Source organism: Suncus etruscus, chromosome 17, assembly GCF_024139225.1.
Source record: "Suncus etruscus isolate mSunEtr1 chromosome 17, mSunEtr1.pri.cur, whole genome shotgun sequence".
Taxonomy (NCBI): Eukaryota; Metazoa; Chordata; class Mammalia; order Eulipotyphla; family Soricidae; genus Suncus; species Suncus etruscus.
The window spans coordinates 19,431,098-19,450,189 of record NC_064864.1 but is presented as its reverse complement, the minus strand read 5'-3'; the positions used below and the strand labels follow the sequence as shown (position 1 = coordinate 19,450,189).

General features: G+C 46.9%; 1 protein-coding gene across 1 annotated transcript in view; it reads right to left on the bottom strand.

Moving 5' to 3' along the window:
- Nucleotides 1-326: 326 nt before the first annotated feature.
- The window catches only part of RET (ret proto-oncogene), a 62,401-nt gene continuing 43,635 nt past the window's right edge, over nt 327-19,092 (bottom strand). Inside the window, exons 12-20 of the mRNA XM_049764590.1 lie at nt 15,173-15,320; nt 13,774-13,881; nt 11,919-12,151; nt 11,694-11,816; nt 8,828-8,898; nt 6,276-6,413; nt 5,010-5,109; nt 2,802-2,949; nt 327-1,410 (exon numbers count right to left, since the gene is read on the bottom strand). Coding sequence (XP_049620547.1) covers nt 1,253-1,410; nt 2,802-2,949; nt 5,010-5,109; nt 6,276-6,413; nt 8,828-8,898; nt 11,694-11,816; nt 11,919-12,151; nt 13,774-13,881; nt 15,173-15,320 — 1,227 coding nt within the window. The 3' untranslated portion in view covers nt 327-1,252. The remainder of the gene's footprint in view (nt 1,411-2,801; nt 2,950-5,009; nt 5,110-6,275; nt 6,414-8,827; nt 8,899-11,693; nt 11,817-11,918; nt 12,152-13,773; nt 13,882-15,172; nt 15,321-19,092) is intronic.

Sequence of the window (19,092 nt, the reverse complement as noted above, 5' to 3'; positions counted from 1 at the left end):
AGATAACTGTTAAGTGCTTTCACAGTGCTTGAAGTCTGAACACCAGGCAGTGTTTTGGTAACTGACCCTCTTCTGCAATGCAACAGTGCTGAGATAGACAGAAAGGCTGCCAGGACTTCCTCCATACTCATACCACCCCCGCAGGACAGGCGGGCAGAGCCCAGAGTGTGTGACCACAAACGAGCCTCGGAGAATGACAAGGAGCTTATGAGTCATGGTCAGAATGGAAGGAAGAGAAAGGCCTTGCTTTTAGCAGCATTAATTTACAAACACAAGAATTGAAACATGTACCTGTTCACAGAAGCTCTATAAGAGCCAAAACATGGTTTTGGTTTTTTTTTTGCCACATCAGAACTCTGTCATTGGAGGTATAGCAGTGCTGGTCACTGTCAATACAAACGTGAATGGAACTAGCTGAACTGTCCCCAATAAGCTGCACAGGCACCACTCAGTCATGATGACTCACTGGCTTGTTGGCTTTGAGTGTGGAGTACACTTACTATTGGAGGACATGGGATTCTCAGGAACCACGTCCATGCTGTGAGTTTTCTTGGGAGGAGGTGATGATACATTAGATCAGCCCTCATCTTCTTTCTGTCCTTGTTAGGGGGCAGTGATGGGGACAAATGCATCCTGTGAATCAATTCTACTTAGACTGCCTGTATATACAGCAAGTAAGACATCAGCTCCCCTCTTTGTGCTAAATCTAAGAAACAATCAATTATGATAAAAAATAATTAAATATCACCCTAAGAAAAAGACTATATTACTTAGATTTCTTTAAAAAAAAAAAGATAAAACCATCGCTTCTAAGGGTCTCAAATATGAGCCAAGGCCCATTCTCTGGGCCCTTCTAACCCTCCAGGCCAGCAAGGTTGGATGAGATGCTCTTCAGGCCTTCCCAGGCTCTCCTGAACAAAGACAGAGGGATAGGCTCCAATCATTTTCTGCTGCCTTGGGGTGTGTGTGTGCTTCATGTTGAAATCATGTTGCCTTGTTGGGGGCAACCAGAGAAATCAAACAGTTTGGGTAGTGAGGGGGGGCCCCAGGCATGTGAGCAGAGTGCACGGCAGTCACGATGAACACAGAGACCCACACTGGGCGCGGCCAAGCGTGAAGACAAGGGCATACTTCCACACTGGACTCGGGACACTGTCCAGTGTGCTAGGTCTGCTGGGAGGGAAAATCACCGGCCAGTGTGAAAAGCCCGCGTTCTTCCCCTGGTAAGTCCATTACCTTTCACCAAGAAATGTTAACTATCAAACGAGTCCATTAACTGTGCCGCTGAGGGTGAAACCATCCAGTTAGCATAAACACTATCATTTGCATAGTGTGGACACCCAGTGTTAGGGCCATCAGCTCTCGTGAGTGGTACAGGACTCTCTTCAGGCCAGTTCGGGTCTGACATGCCTAAAAATGAAAACAGATCATTTGTTCTGCACTGAAGAATCACAACTTCATGTGCAGACAGTAAGGCCTTGGCAAAACTCCCTTTGAGATTCAAACCAAATGTGTGTTTTCTGTGCCAATTACATAAATAGTTTCAGGCTCCAGGTTTCCAAATCACTGTTAAGATTTAGGGAACTAGCATGTGTTCTCTTGGTAACTGTAACTTAGCAGAAAATCCTGGGTTGGACTTAGCTCATGACTTTCAAACTCTTAAATCTGATAGGTATTCATCGGCTTGGTTTAACTTTTGGCAAGGCAGCAGAAGGCTCAGCACATGGGCTGTAATGAAGTGGTTTACTGCAGCAGAAAGCACCTACAAAAAAAGTTCCCTAAAAGGAAGAAGCTTATTCTACTCATCTTCTGACTACGCCTAAATTGGTGGAGAGGGACCTTCTCAGTCGAGGGCACACCCAGGGAGCCCCACAGCGCGGACAGGACAAATGGCATGTAGCACTTAAGACCCCAAACCACCCAGAAATAGTGACTCAGGAGGCATGCAAAAGGAATCATGTTGACTGAAAATTGCCTGCAACTCCAAGATTGACAAATCACCAAGGAAGTTAGGAAACAGGAATAAAAATTTTTCCAAGTGTTTAATTGAAGACAAAAGAAGGAGTTTTGGCAAGAACCGTATTTACTGTCCATTGTGAATTGACAGCACCATGAACTACGTTCTTTTGAAAAGCATTTGCTCCAGTATATAGCACTGATATCCTTAAGTGGCAACCATCCTGACACCAGAATGCAAAGGATGTGAAAACAGCAGTTTGCAAGGGTCTGTGTGGGGTTCCCTGATGGTGAACATGTGGCTGAATCCAAGTTTAGACTCCCTGGCAATACATGGGGCGGTGCCTCAGGGGTCACTGCCCCTCCAGACAACATCTGGTGGGGGGGCCTTCTGGCTATGCTCTCCATGAAGGCAGGGTGCAGCTGGTTTCCCCCTTTCTGTATTAACTGCCTCCCCAGATTGCGCAGATTTGTCCCCAGAGTAAGTTAAAAGGCCCATGACTAGAAACCCACCCCAGCAATGGCTTCTTCATCATGTTCTCCATATCCCCTGAGAGTTCTGCCCTGCTCTCTTTCTTCTGTTACATCTTAAACAGCAGGGCAGTGTCATAATTACACTTATTTTCACATCCTTTAAAAATAAAAACGCACACACAAAACACATACTTGTAAAAATGCCTGCATGTAAATGGATGCAAAGTCAGACATTTACAAATAGAAAGGTTTGGAGCAAACTTTGGTTTCATTTGGACCAGAGACATTCTTAGGAAGCAATACAGAGAGTAGGAGAGTGCAGAGAGAGGAATAACGTGGCTAGAATCTAGTAAATGTATGTGAAATTCTACCATAGAGTTTGTTTTCAATCCACGTGGAAGGAAGGGTTCGAGGGAGGGGAGCATTATTCCAGTCCACCAAGGGCGTCTCCTCCTCCGAGAGGCCATCATCATAAAGCAGGGAATCAGAAGGTGTGGACGCAGCCAGGTCCAAATAGTCCTGAAAGAGAAAGATAGTCATACCCAGACTGGGCCACCCCTAGACATGCCCTTGGTCCTCCATCCCACAGCTTCCCTGGTTTTGATTCCTCTGTGCTGCCCACTAGCTTCTCTGCAAGTCCTTAGATCTAGCACTGAGCTTCTACTTTTCATGGGCCCACTCCAAGATCTTCCTTATTGCCTCCTGTAAGTCACTATTGTAGGATCAGAAACATGCTCCTTTATAGTCTAGATGTTGCTTTGCTACTTTGGAGCCCAGCCTATTTCGTCATAGGAGCCACTCTCACTCGTTTGCCACTTCTGTTTTTCTGTAAGGCACCCTGACCACAGCAGAAAACCACTTCTCTGGAACTTAGCTTTTGGAATGATATGCAGTATAACCAAACAAGGGGGTGCCAAGAAACATGCACCCAACAAACCAATAATAGAAGGTTTCTGAAGGCACAATGACCAAAAATAAATCCCTACTCAATTGTGTCAAGAACCCCATAGGTGAGCCCACAGTGATAGCATTTTGGATAAGATGTTTGCCTTGCACGGGTCCAACCCAAATTCGATCTGCGGCATCTCATGATGTCCTCTGAGCCCAAATAGGAGTGATCTCTGAATTAGGAATAAGTACTGAGCCTTGTTAGGAGTGACTCTAGTACCCCCCAAAAGAGAACTCTCAGATGTTTCCGGTAGTTTTCACCTGTGGGGTATATTTTTCTGGTGAAATGGGGTTCCATGTGGAAAAGTTTAAGCAGCTCTAGAATACCATGCCAGACTGAGAAAAAGAGGTTGTGGGTGTGGGTTTTACCTAGGACAGTGCTATATGTCCAGCTCCCAAGCATAGTGAGTCCTGAGTGACAGATATTTCCTACTGCCTGGGGAATCATGTGAGAAGTTACCGTATTTTGTGACCAATTCTCAGTTCTATTCCAGGAAGGCTCTCTGGATCTTGGCCATTATTTTGTTTAGTGTCATCCTGCATTCATAAACTCGGAATAGCTTGAAGCTTTGCCCAAACCCTACACTGATGCTGGGTTTTATTTCAAGTAGCCTATAACATGCATTTGACTGTTGTGTCTGAAAAAATGACCCCTTTCAGGAATGGTGCCAATGTTCAGAGAAACCAGAAAGGGGTGGGACTGGGGTTGTCTAGTTGACTCTTGTCCCTAGCATGAGTCTGAATATGGGAAGTAGAGTGAAGAATAAATGTCAATGGAAACTTGGTTGGCCTGCTCATTTACCCACAGAGGTGTAAACAGGATGTCCTGGGCTAAAACTTGCCTTTAGACATGTCTTGTCTGGTCCACACTGGGTATTTTTTGTTTTATTTTATTTTGGTTTCAGATTTGGTTTTTGGACCAGACTCAGCTGTGCTCAGGGATCACATCTGGTGGGGTCTGAGGATACCATATGGGATGCCAGGGACTGAACTGGGTTGATTAAATACAAGGCAAGTGCCCTACTTACTATACTATTGTACCACTATATGTTTACTATTACTCTGGCCCCACAAACTGGACTTTTTAATAAAGTTTATATTTAAATTAAGTTTAACATAAATTAAACTTAAATAAAAATTTAAATAGAGTTGCTAGGATTAAAATCTGGGCAACTTAGTATCAGAATTCCTTAAAATGCCCAAGGGCTGGCAAGCTAGTGTTTTTATTTGAATGAACTGCAGAAAGGAACTTTTTGAGGAGGACTCTTCTGGGTCATAAACCCCCCCACTTTCCTCAGGCCCTCACTAGGCCCCACCGGGCTCCTCATAGCATCTGTAGTTAGGACATCCCTCTACTCTGCTTTCTCCTGTTCCACTGTTGACAAGTTGACTATACTTGCTTGGATTATTGTCCTCCACATCACAGTTCTTTCCAAGTGTCAAGCTGAGAACCCTCAGGATTTAAAAAATATTGGGGATCAGAGTCACAAAGATCCAGATGCTGCTGGCCCAGCATAGCTTTGCTCTGTCCCTGTGGCTCAGACCTGGGCCAAGGTGGGAATCCCCTCCACCCCAAACCACGTTCAACATCTCATGGATGAGCAGCCTTGGGCAAAGTTCCAGGTACTCACTCTGCTCTTAACCATCATCTTCTCCAGGTCTTTGCTGATGTCGGCAAACACCGGCCTCTTGTCTGGTTCCTGCTTCCAACACTGCAGCATCAGACCATACCTGGGGGAGAAGCAGAGATGAGTGTAATGACCCATACCCATCATGCCACCACTATGCCTGTACTGTGTCCAAAGTCACAAAGAAGCCTCTGCTTACAAAACCAACACAGTTTCCGGTGCTGACATCTTTCTCTGGGTGTCCCAGTATCTGAGGGTTAACTTGGGGTCCAGGGCAGCTAAGGCTGTGTTCCAGTAGGCTTCATGCATCCCTTATTTTGAGAGATTCTCACTTCCCTTTCAGAGTTACTAGGAACAGCCCACAGATCACTGTGCTCCTACTAGCAGCTGCACAGAAAATGCAGGTGCTTTAAAGCCTGATAGAAGATGATTGGGGAGTAGAAATAAATATGCTTCTGCTCATCACACATGTCGCGCACCTTCCTCAGCGTCCCAGCCCAACTGCAATGGCTGCAGTGTGGGTGTAAGCTGGGTTGGTGGGCTGCTCTCTGTTTCTCTTTCTGGGGTGTACCAAGGCATACCTAACTGGAATGGGGGAGAAGCCCAACAGACAGAGTGGGAAGAATGGATCAGCAAGTGTTTACCTGCGCACAGATCTTTCTCCTGCATTCTCCACTCTCCCTCAGAACCCCTGGGGCTGAAGCCAAGCTCCCCTAGGACCCCTGCCTATGCACTTCCCAACCTATGATCTGGTTCCATTCTGCATGACCTGCTCCTGTGGGGACAGGTCAGTGTGGGCATAATCTGCTTCTTCAATATGAAGCTTCTTCACATTGTGCTTTCTTTCAGTTTTTCTTTATTCTTATTTTTTTTTTTTTGGTGGGGGGCACATCTGGTAGTACTTAGTGCATGTACCTGACCCTGTACTCAGGAATTTTTCCTGATGTGCCCATAGGACCATACAGGGTGCTAGAGATCAAACCCAGGTTGGCTGTGTGTAAGTCTAGTGCCCTACCTGCTGTATTATCTCTCTAAATCCTCTTTCACCTTGTTACCCTTCTTCTCCCTGGACCCTGGACCCCACTTCCCTTTGACTCTTTAAGTGTCCCAGAGAGTGGAGCCCTCCCCACTTCAGATGCTTTACTCACTACCTGACTCCCCTGGGACCAATGTCCAGGACACGGAGGGCATGAACACTGGGTCACCTCCCTCACTACACATGGCCTTCTTTATGTTCCAGGGGTGTAGGCCTGAGCCCAGCTTGCTCACATCTCTTCGCTGCAGTTGTCAGGCTGCTCCATCCGGTACCCCGTCTTCAGCAGGTTGAAGAGCCTCTCTGGAGGGATTCCAGGGTAAGGGTTGCCTCCCAGGGTCACAATTTCCCACAGCAGAACCCCAAAGGACCACCTGCAGGAAGAGAGCACTAGTAAGTGGTGTGTTAGGGCTGTGGTACCTGCTGACAGCTCTGGCATCTGTGCCCCCAGCAGCAGCTGACCCTATAGCTGCCAGCACTGAGAAGAGTCCAGGGTCTCTCTGACAACCCAAAGGATGTGGACTGGAGAGAGATCAAGCATATGGCTTGCTTATATCCGCCACTGTGAGGTTAAGAACCCCCAGAATCCAGGCCCTAAGTCACCCTCCACAGTTACAAGAGGCGGGACATAAGGTAAGGTGCAGAGGTCTCAGAGCTAAATGGAACAGCCAAATAAGTGCAGCAAAATGTTAGGGGGACCTAGGATTTAAGGCTCAGGGTTCTCTACACAGTGCCCTCTGTTCCCTGAACAGCTTTCTCCCTTTCCTATGTGTTTGGGACCTTTCATAAAAATCTCCAGGAAAGGCCAAAGAGATAGGACAGCAGGCAAGGTAGGTCCTTGTCTTGCATATAGCTGACCTGGATTCAATGCCTGAGCATGACAGATCCAGGACTGAGCCTTGAGCACCACTGGGTGTGTGGTCTGACACCAAACCAGACCAAAGCCCAAAATTTTACCAAGAAAATTAAACACTGCCCAAACATACCACATAGCAGCCACCTTGTAAGCTCATTGGCCAGCTCCATACACTCTTAAAAGAGGTGTAAGCCAAACCATAAAAGTTCATGAGTATACCATTCTCACAGCTGAAAATTGGGGTACTCTCAGGAGTGTGGCAGGCCAAGTCCTTGCTCTGCCCAAGCCCTCGTATCTGCACCCACACTCTACAATTGCTGCTACACCAATGGCCTAACTTCACTGCTTTACAACTGATCTCTGCAGAGACACCTAACTGACCAGAAGCCCAAGCATACAGGTTTTTGGGCTGAGAATTCTGGGGTTTTCTCAGAGTGAGAGTTGGCAGCTTCCATTCGCCCCTCTGTACTTCAGGGATCCCCAGCAGCCACAGACACATTCCACAGATACCCCATCTCAACCACAAATCCTCGAAGACTCCAAACTTTTCAATACTGACACCCCCCCCCCAAATATTGACACCCCAGATTTAGATTTCAAAGTATCATAGAAGGCACCTAAGGTCAAAAACCAAAACCAATAACAGAATGTTTCACTAGCAACAGTTTAGTAAACCTTCAGAGACAATGACTTAACTTAATGACTTCACTTTTGAGATATAAACAATTTTCACAATTTTACTGAAGTTTTTCCCCCCAATAATTCCATTACCACTTAGTTGTTACAAACAATATAAAGTAAATTATTTTGTGCCTACCAAGGGAACGGGCTTGAGAGTGGGTGGGGAACTGGGGACAATGTTGGAGGGAATGTGATACCGGTTGGTGGAATTAGTGTTGGAACACAGAATTCCAGAAACAACTGTATTATGAACAACTATGTAAACTATGGTGTTTTAATAAGTTATAGAAATTAAAAACAGAAAACACTGATTTTGAAAAAATGGTTGACTCTATGAGGGAGAAAAACAGAGAAGTGGGAATATGCTGTATTAAAAACTAGTATTATCATAGGAATCCACTTAAAATAATAAAAAGCATATATGTAAACACTAGCAGATCATGCCTATAAGGGCCAATAGTAGTGATTTGAGTGGTTAGAGGATCCAGGTAACTTTTGGGGAGAGGCTCTGGGCCATTCAGAGGAACCTGGGGCTTACTCCTGGCTCTGTGTCCAGAGGTTTCTCCTGGTAGTTCTTGGGGTACCACATTCAGTACTGAAATGGTCACATGCAAGGCAGGGGTCTTAACAGCTGTACTTTCCACCAGCCCCTATGTGACTTTGATTAGTCTCTTCATTATGCTTTTCTATGCGTTTTCTAATTGTCCGACCGTGAGCTTCGGTAATCAGGAAACAGGTGTTGAAAAGAATTCACTTTCCATGGCTCATAAGATTCAAGAAATGAGTGTCTGTGGATATAAAACCACTTACAAACAAGTCTGCTGTCGTTCTGGAAATGACCATGTCTTATGCATTTTGGTTCCCATTTCTGGGCAGTTTGGGTTCAATCAAGGTCACTCCTGCCAGTGGGAACAGTGCTGGGGAACCAGCTCATAGAAGGGTAGGGTGAGTAGGGTGAGCCTGTGTGCCACTAAAACCCCAGAGAGGAAAGGAAGATGAGAGGATGGGAACAATGTGAAGAGAAAGGAGATAAGGCAGTAGGAGGTTTGCAGCTACCTTTTCATTGTGCTCAAGAACTCCACTGGGCCTTCAGATCCTGCTGGGCCCCGCCTGCTCATGAAAGCAGACCTCACATCTCTCACTGTGGGCACCTGAAGGTGTTGGCTCCAGGAGGTACCTGGAGCACTGATGTTCCCTCCCAAAATTCCCAGGACCCACCATGCAACCTCCAGCTTAGAAAGCAGCACTTACACATCACTCTGGGTAGTGTAGATATGATCGAAAAGGGACTCAATCGCCATCCATTTAACTGGAATCCGACCCTAGAGAGGAAGTGAAAGGAGGATGTGAAGGTCACTCTGCCACTAGCATTGGGGGTGCAGGGTGTGAAGGGTTTAGAGGAAGATGGGGTGGGTGGGAGGATGCCGACTGATGTCACCCAGAGTGCCCTGGTTTACAGAACTGTAGTGTGACTCATAGGGGCTATATATATATTTTTTTGTTTGTTTATTTGGGGCCATTCCTGGCAGTGCTCAGGGATTATTCTTGGTTCTGTGCTCAGAAAAGTACTCTGGGTGGTGCTTGGGGGACCATATGGGGTGCCAGAGATCGAACCTGGGTTGTCCATGTACAAAGTAAATGCCCTACCTGCTGTGCTATCACTTCAGTCCTAAGGGGCTAGATTTTTTTTCCTAACTTGGTGCTGGTCTGGCCCCTTTGATGGAGACACTCTACTTAGGGGATCAGCAGGCAGAACCCACCTTGAAGCCCACAGGAAGCCCATGTGACTACTGAGAAGAAACTCAAGGGACTGAGACACTGGCAGATGGAGAGATCACCCCTGAATTTGCTACCCAAAAGGTGGGCCACACACACACACACATACACACACACACACACACACACACACACACACGCCATGCACACCAGACACACACACACCATCCAACAAGATGACCCCTGGGCTACACACACACACACACACACACCTGGCTACACACATACACACACACCTGGCTACACACACACACACACCATCCCTGGCTACACACACACACACCATCCAACAAGATGACCCCTGACTACACACACACACACCATCCAACAAGATGACCCCTGGCTATACACACACACACACACACACACACACACCATCCAACAAGATGACCCCTGGCTTCCAAGATGAAAAAGTTTACACACACACACACACACACACACCATCCAACAAGATAACCCCTGGCTTCCAAGATGAAAAAGTTTACACACACACACACACACACACACACACACACACACCATCCAACAAGATGACCCCTGGCTTCCAAGATGAAAAAGTTTACACACACACACACACACACACACACACACACCATCCAACAAGATAACCCTGGCTTCCAAGATGAAAAAGTTTACACACACACACACACACACACACACACACACACACACACACACCATCCAACAAGATGACCCCTGGCTTCCAAGGATGAAAAAGTTTGGAGGACACAATGATGTCCAGCCTTTCCATCTTGGGAGCTTTAGTCAGAGAGTAACATACTACAGGATCTTCGTTCTACAGAGAACTGCTCTGTGGGAGTGCCTAGAGGCTGTTTCACCCCTCTCCTTTCATCTGCAAGTTTGTGGATCACCCTCCACCAGCCAGTCCTCATCCAGCTAGACTTGAGTCAGACTTCACATTTTCCCAGGCACCTACAGAAAACCCTGGGTCCATAGCTAAGTCTTTGAGCACAAGTCAAATTTGAGAAAATGGTCGTGTTGGCTTTCAGTGTAACCTGCACTACTGGGCTTCCTTTTTCTGAAAAGTGGTCCTTATATATCTGTTTTGGGCTGTGTGACTTGGGTGTGGGTTGATCCTGCAGCCTAGACTCACGTACGGGGCCTAGGCTTGGGCTTTACTTCCCCATGGACACTGGTCACAGGGTCTTCTTGAAGCATCGGTGCATTTACAGAAAGGTCTGCCCACTTTATTCCTAGGGCAGGGAGTGGTCCTTCTACATTGCCTTCAGCAATTCTCAAATGCTTTAAAACACAGAAGTCTGTGAGAAATAGAAGGTCATGGCTATGTGGCCACAAATAGAGCTTCTTGTCTCTCAGAGTAAAGCTGAAGTAGACACAATAAAAGTCTCCTCTTTCAAGCTAGTCTGCTCTGAATGCTGGGCATGGCTACCCCATGGCCTTTCCTGCCTGCTCTGGGATGGTGCTCTGCAGGATAGGGCTGAGAGTAGACAAACTAAAGAGGCTTCTCGGATCTGGGGTTCCCCTCCCAACTTCTACTTCAGGGACCCAGAGAAAGTTTCCGATACCCTTCAGTGGTTAGTTTCTCTGCACCCCACCTAAAGGGACTCTCCCTGCATCTTCTTTTTTTGTTTTTGTTTTTGTTTTCTGGGCAACACTCAGTGGCGCTCAGGGTTTACTCCTGGCTATCTGCTCAGAAATAGCTCCTGGCAGACACGGGGGGACCATATGGGATGCCAGGATTCGAACCGACCACCTTAGGTCCTGGATCTTCTGCTTGCAAGGCAAACATCGCTGTGCTATCTCCCTGCATCTTCTATACTTTGTCAGGTAACCCTCAGGAGTACAGTAGTTCCTTTTTTTTTTTTTTTGCAAAGAACACCTGCCTATCTCAGGGTTATTGCTTTCCTCTTCTTTGAGCAGAGAGCTTACATCATACTGAGAAGGAGAGAGGGAGAGCAAGAGAACAGTGACCTTTCATTCCATAGAAGCAAGAGAAACCTACTGCAGAGGGGAGAATTTTTATTTCCGAGGGTTAGGTGACCTTCAGAAGGAAAAGTGGATTCAAAGCCAGAGAAGCTCTAGGGCCCCAGCAGCTCAGTGGGAGTCTTTCTGGAAGGGTGGATGTGGCATTTAGGGAAGAGAAGGGCTGAGTCTTATACTAGGGTGGAAGTGTCCCCGAGGGCCCAGAATAAGGAAGAATTTGGGAATATGAGTCACAAGTATTTTTAGATCCTAACAATTTGCCTATCCTCTCCAGATGTTCCAAGGCCCTGTAGGATCCCTGACAACTGCTCCCCCCCACCTGCTTCCCACCTCCCCTATGAGAAGCTCTGAGTCAGAGCCCCCCAGAATCCGGTACCTTGCTCCTCTTGACATAAGAGTCCTCTTCATAAACGTCTCGGGACAGGCCAAAATCTGAGATCTTCATCTTCCGCCCCTCAGCTACCAGGACGTTTCTGGCTGCTAAGTCCCGATGAACGAGCTATGTGGAAGACAACGATGAAAGCCTATGGCATCGGGGACCCCCATGGCAGAAGGGGAAGGTGTGTTTGGGGAAGGTGTGCTGGGCTGGGGCACTACCCACCTTCATCTCTGCCAGGTACTGCATCCCCCGAGAGATCTGCCAGGCAAAAGAGATGAGGTCGCCCATAGTCAGGGCCCGCTCATCTGGGTTGTCCAAATAGCTGGAGTTGCGGCTGCCTCGGCTGTCCCCGCTGCTGCTGCTGCCCACGTAGCCTGGCCCTGCCTTGCGGCTCTCCCGGAGGAAGCCCCGAAGGGAGCCGTACTTGGCATATTCCACGATGAGGAAGAGCGGCCCTGCAGGCAGAGTGGGAGACCCAGAGATCAGGCTGGCTCCAGCCACAGAAAGAGCTTCAGGTAAGTTCCATGGCTCATAATGGGGTCTATACACTACTGGCTTTCATGCATTGCCCAGACTTCAGGACTATAGTGAGGGGCAACTATACACAACCCTTTCCTGTGGGGCTAACAAAAGCAACCTCAGTCCTCAGTGCTGTTCTTAAAAGCACCCCTGGCTGCTAAGACATTGGTTTGCTTGTTTTGCTTTTGTTTTTGGGCCACACCTGGTGATAGTCAGGGGTTACTCCTGGCTATGTGCTCAGAGATTGCACCTGGCTTGGGGGACCATATGGGACGCCGGAGGTCTGTCCTAGGTCAGCCATGTGCAAGGCAAATGTCCTACCGCTGTGCCATTGCTCCGGCCCCCTACTAGAACATTGTGCTTTGTTTGGGGGCTCCCAAATGATACTGAGGGGTTGTCAAAGGCCACTTTCCAGCAAAACTTGGCCAACTGGCCTGACACTTCAATACTAGAGCCCAAGGATGCCATTTGGACCACTAGGGCCACAGCCAGAGTAGCTGGGGGACTTCTAGGTGTGCACCTAGAAACGCTCAGGAGACCAAGTGGTACTGGGAGTCAGACTGGCAAGGCAGGCCCCCAACCCTCAATATATACCTCAACTACCTGAGGATTTGCTACTTCTTCTTCTGTTATTTTTTTTAGGGGGGGGCACACTTGGTGACATTCAGGAGTTACTCCTGGCTATTTGCTCAGAAATTACTTCTGGCTTGGGGGACCATATGGGATGTTGGGGATCAAACCCAGGTCTGTCCTAGGTTAGTCATGTGCAAGGCAAATACCCTACCACTGTGCTATCGCTCTGGCCCCGGATTAGCTACTTCTTAAGAGTGTTTGCAGGTATAGACTTTTTTTTTCCTTTTTTGGTTTTTGGGTCATACCCGGCAGCACTCAGGGGTTACTCCTGGCTTAACTCTCAGAAATCGCTCCTGGCACGCACAGGGGACCATATGGGATGCCAGGATTCGAACCACCGATCTTCTGCATGCAAGGCAAACACCTTACCTCTATGCTATCTCTCCGGCCCCAGGCATAGACTCTGACCTCCGCACAGAATCACATATACCTGTTGTAGGATCAGTTCTGAGTCCTACTGTGCTGGCCATCATCCCTGCTGTCCTCTGCCTGTCCCCCTCACACTTCAACCATACACAGATACACACAGAGGAGCAGCAGGTTTGGAAAACTATTGGGACAGCAATAGTGGCAATGCCTCTGCTGTGCAGGGCTGGGATGGAGGTCACTCTGCTGCTCTGGTACTAATCTGTTTCTGGGACTTCTTGTTCTGGGGACTCTCTGTTTGGAGTGAGGTGCTGACAAATAGGGTGTCCCAGACCAGCTAGGGCAGGTCCAGGGATACCACCCATTGTCAACATAGGATCCCTACAGTTGTCTTTGGCCCCTGTACAGCAAAACTCAAGCTCCAGACCCAGTCAGAGCCCACACTTCTAGAAGTATGGAGAACAAGGCTGGGGGAAGACAGCAAAGAGAGAAGAAACAGCAGCCTGGAGCCCCCTGTCCCAGTTTGCGCCTAGGGGTTCCTTGTCCCAACTGGCCTCACCATCTTGGCTGCAGGCTCCATAAAGCTTGATGACTTGGGGGTGGTTGACCTGCTTCAGGAGGTTGAACTCTGACAGTAGGTCCCGCAGCTCACTTGGAGAGGCATTCTCTGAAACACAGGGGGATAGCAGCACAGTATAGATGGTGTTTTCTTTTCCCTAACACCTTCTAGGGCCATGCAGGGTCTCTGCAGCTACACCAGGGCATGACCCCATCACTTCCTTCACAGAACTCCAAACCCAGCTTTGGGAAAGAACTGAAGGACACCCTCCCCCAATTGCTTGTACCTTCCCAGTGTTCTGGGGTGGTTCATCAGTACTCAGTTGCCTTTGGGAGATGAGAACTTAAATGAACACATGGGCAGAATTTTCTTGGGGTGGCCTCAGTGGCATTTCTTCCCTGTCATTCCTTCCTTTAGGACAGTGTCAACTCCACTCCTGAACCTCCTAAGAAGGTGAGGGGCTCCCCCATGTTCCAGAACATCCAAGAACCACACATTCCACAGTGCAGGGGATATACTCTGGAAAGGGGAGACTCAGTGGACATCACAGGAGGGAAGTGCTCAGTGGCCCCAACAGGCAACAGTGTGGCTCTAGCCAGGGGCTGGTTTGGAACTGTTCTGCAACAGAAGTGGCTCTTCAGCTGTCCCACATCTGCCGCCTGGCCACAGACATGTGCAAAAGCACCAGGACAGCTGGGAACGAGGTGGGTCAGGACCTCACACATGGGTGGCAGAGATTAAGGTCATGTGGACCCCCTCACCCCAACTATTACATTCAAATCTAAGTTTCTGGATCACTGGCCTCCAGAACCGTCACTGGGGCCTTTTGTCCTCTTTGTCCCAAGCATAAATCCTGAGAGAGGATCACCTACCCAGACTGCTGAGAAATGCCTGGGTGAATGCCTGTTCAGGGGCCACACTTGGGTTCAACTGCTCCAAGGGGTGTGGCAGGCTTCCTGAAGGCCACTAGTGACTGTGCAGGGCTGAGACCCACCATGACTTGATGGTCTCCTACCAGGCTCCCAGTGCATTAAGTTGTCAAGAGGAAAGACTGGGGAGACTGAGAAAAGCTGTCGATTGAAACCCAAAATGCTCCACATTAAAAAAAACAAAAACAAAAAGAACCTCATGTCTTTATCCATTTTTGGAACTGAAGTAGAACTATTCTAGAACTTTCCAAGGGAAGAAGTCCTCACCCCACTTCTCCAGGGGCCACCATCTAGTCTTTGACATCCATGCTGTGGGGCTCCAGAAAGAATCATAATGAGAAAGGAGCTATCTAGAAAACTCTAGGCTGGCCACTAGCTCCATGCAGGGGCAAGAGTGGGATGGAGGATGACAGCCCTGTCAAGAGAGCTCACACACCACCTGGGGCACACATCCCCATCTCGACAGGTACCTTTCAGCATCTTCACAGCCACCGTGGTGTGGCCTGCTTTGCCTTTCAGCCTGAAAGCCGTTGCCTGGACCACTTTTCCGAATTCGCCTTCTCCCAGTGTTTTCCCAAGATTTAAATTCTTCCGGGGGAATTCCCACTTCGGATCCTCCTATATTAGGATTGAGGCAAGAAATTACTGAAGGTGAGAGGGAAGGAAGGCAGAAGCCCATGAATGAGTCTCCACTGGAGAAGCTGGAAGTACGTATATGGGGACAGAGCTTAGCATCAATGAAGTGCAGGACACCCCTTGGGAAAGGGAGTCTGGAGCCAAGCAAAGGCACCAGATTCTGCCTCTCTCCACATTTGCAACCCAATGACAAAGGAAGGACCTACAGATGCTAAAAGGGGGCCAGAGAGGCAGAAAAAGCCCCTGGAGTCCAGAAAGAGGGAAGGAAGAAGCACATAAGGTGACAGAAGGCTACCTCAGGATCTTGGGGACTCTATGACTTAGGCTGTCATTCAGAGCTGTGCATCAGAGACTAGAGGGCTCACACCTCTGTGGGGGCTCAGATACTTGGGGACTGTGTCCTTACAGAAAGTGGCTCAGCTGGGCACAGGACAGGGAGGCTCTTCTGCTGGAGAGCTTTGGCACATGTGGGCACAGCTGCAGAGCTGGGTGGCTTCGTGCCTGGGGCCAGCACTGGCTCCCCACCAGACCGCCAAGAGCAGGGGTGAAAGGGCAGATACATATGCTATGGGGGATCTGATGCTGGCAAACTGAGGCTTACGCTGCAGGTCTGTCTAGGGTGGGTGACATATAATCTGGGAGCACTTGCTGAAACCCTACAGCTGCATCCAGTGAGCCAAGCTTCTCTGTGCTTCTAGTGTTGTAGTCACAGGGCAGGAGAGATCATACAGCAGGTAAAGTGTCTGCCTTGCATATGACCAACTCTGGTTTGATCCCTGGCTGTAGACTTCTATATCTGATTCTTAGCTCACTCCCTGCTTTTCCTTTCCTCCTCACATTCTTTAGGATTTGTAAAAACCCACCCAGGCTTGATTAGGGACCCATCTAGGTTTAATTATCATAAGCAGCCTTAAACTATGTCAATCTTGCCTCTCAAGTTAACTATGCCAACCTTTGTTCTGTTAACTCTAGTCAATAGAAGTAGGCAGGGAAAGCAGCTCAGTTTAGAAAGAAACTTGTCTGGCTCAGTAAGATCTGAGAGGCTGCTCAAACCCCTGGCTCCTATGCACCCTCACTGTGACTGTTTTCTTGTGTGATGTCCCTGCTGCCTGACCTGTTTGTTCCGGGGTTGGCATGAACACAAACATGGAAAATACTACAAAGGACAGGCTGCAGGAAGCTGTCACCCTGAGAAACCACCCCACCCCACAGAATGGCAACAGAACACGGGCACAAAAATTTCAAAAACAGTGGGCATTCTGTTCAAGGTAAGCATAAGTTAAGGGTACTTATGTCAATGCCAGGATTGGTCCCTAAGCACAGAGCCAGGAGTAAGTCCTAAGCACCACCACTGTGTGTGGTTCAAAACCAGAAAAGAAAAAAAAAAAGACAAAAAAAGTCTCAATTATTAAAGGCCAAAGAGATAGTACAATGGGTAGGGTGTTTGCTTTTATACTGGGGCAGCCCACCCAAGTTCAATCCCTGGCACCAAATATGGTCCCCTGAGGCTGCCATGTGTGGATCCCTGAGCTTAGAACCTTGAGCACTGTTGGGTATGGTCATTCCCTCCTCAAAAAACCAACCACTAACCAACCAACCACCAGTCAACCAACCAACCAATCAACCAACCCACTCAAAATCTGTGTTCAAGCCACACTCAGGCCTTCACTGGGATTGTATTACATCATGATTCTTCCTGCCTCCAGCAAGAGTGAGCAGCCCTCAGAGAAGAGCCTGTAGAAGAAGTCATTTTCACTCAAAGCTCCAATAGAATGAGCTTCTTTACACTCCCTGTGATTAACACTAAGATTACTCCCACTGCAGACCAAACCAAGGTTCCCCTTTTGCTCTCCTCTGATCCACACTCCTGAGAAAATTCTGGGGAGCAGAGGGATAATTGATGCTGCCAGGAAAGTGAGGGCTGTGGAATTGACCTGCAGAAGAGAAAACTAGCAGATCCTGACCCCACTCCACTCAGATCCCAGCAGCCTCTTGGGATAACCCTCTACAAGTAACCCTTGAACGCCCCACTGCCATTAGCTTCTACTTTGTGTTGATACCATTTCACCAATCTACAGGCACGGAAGTATCAGAAAGTACACAAAGCAATAGACTCCACTGTAATTGGGCCCCACACCCCAATATTTAGGTAAGAAAAACAAAAGAGGGGGATGAGTGATATATCTGGTAAAGCATTTGTCTTATCCTGGCTGACCCAGGTTTGATTTTTGGCACCCAGATGGTTCCCTGAGCACCACCAATGATGCTAGGGATCACTAGTGAGTGATCCTTAAGTGCAGAGCCAGAAGTAAGCCAAGCACTGCTAAAACAAAAAAACAAACTAACAAACAAAAAACCTGCAAGGAGCCATAAAATAATTCAAGCATAAAATAAAAGGATACATTTTAAAAATATTAGAGAAATAATAAAAACTGAAAATCAAGAACGCACTCCCTAAAAAAGTAATATTAATTAATAGTTCTCTCGCAATCACTGCCTTAATTATTACTGGTTTGAATTTTCCAATTAAGAAGTAGAGAGAGATAAATAGCAATATTTTGCTCCCCAGAGGAAATACATCTAGCCTAAGACAAACAGAGGCACAAAGTAAAAAAAATTGAACAATAATCTTACAAGAAAATGGTGATTTTAAAAAGACAGGTTCAGTTATACTCACAAAGAACAGGAATCTCAGCTTTTAAATAAAAGCACTAAGAGACAGAGACTGACATTAATGATGATAAAAGCCTTAGGAAGAGAAAATATTACACTCACTGATATATATGCACCCAAATAGTTAAGCGATTATTAATACAATAAAATACAGGATACTGACAGGAATATAACTAGCAGGAAATTAACATCCCTTTACAGTTACAGGGAGTGCAACTAAACAGAAAAAAAAATCAAGAAATAATAGCCTTACATGATGATCTAGAACAGATGGGCTTAATAGACACTTATATGGTGCATTTCACCCCAAAGCAGCTGAATTTACTTTTTCAAGGAAAAACCATATGCTGATACACAAAACAAATATCAATAAATTTATGAAGACTTAATTCCTACAAAGAGCTTTTATTGATCTCAAGGCCATAACATTTAAAAACCAAAAAAAAAAATCCTCAAATACATGGAGAAGAAAACAATATGCTTTTTAGTAATGATAGGGCCAATTAGGAAATTAAAGCCAAAATTTGAAAAATATCTGGAAGCAAATGAAAATACAAGTTATCAAAACTATAGAAAGCAGAGGCCGGAGAGATAGCATGGAGGTAGGGTGTTTGCCTTGCATGCAGAAGGAAGGTGGTTTGAATCCCAGCATCCCATATGGTCCTCCAAGACTGCCAGGAGTGATTTCAGAGCATAGAGCCAAGAGTAATCCCTGAGCGCTGCCAGGTGTGACCCAAAAATCAAAAAACAAAAACAAAAAATAACAACAACAACAACAACAACAACTAAAGAAAGCAGCATAAGTGGTACAGAGAAAACAAGTACAGGCCTTTATAAAGAAAATAACAAACACTTTAATCTGATAGCCTAATAACTCGAAAAATGCAAAATAAAACTAAAAGTTAGTAGAAATAAGGAAGCAGCCAACATCAGAATGAAAATAAATGAAAAAGGAACTGGAAATCAAAGGAAGGGTTTAACGGTTAAGTCCTTGATTTAATTGTGAAACAAAATTAAAGGGACTATCATGAACTAGGATGAGAATATAAATTGATCTAACCATTTTGGAAAACAGTATGGT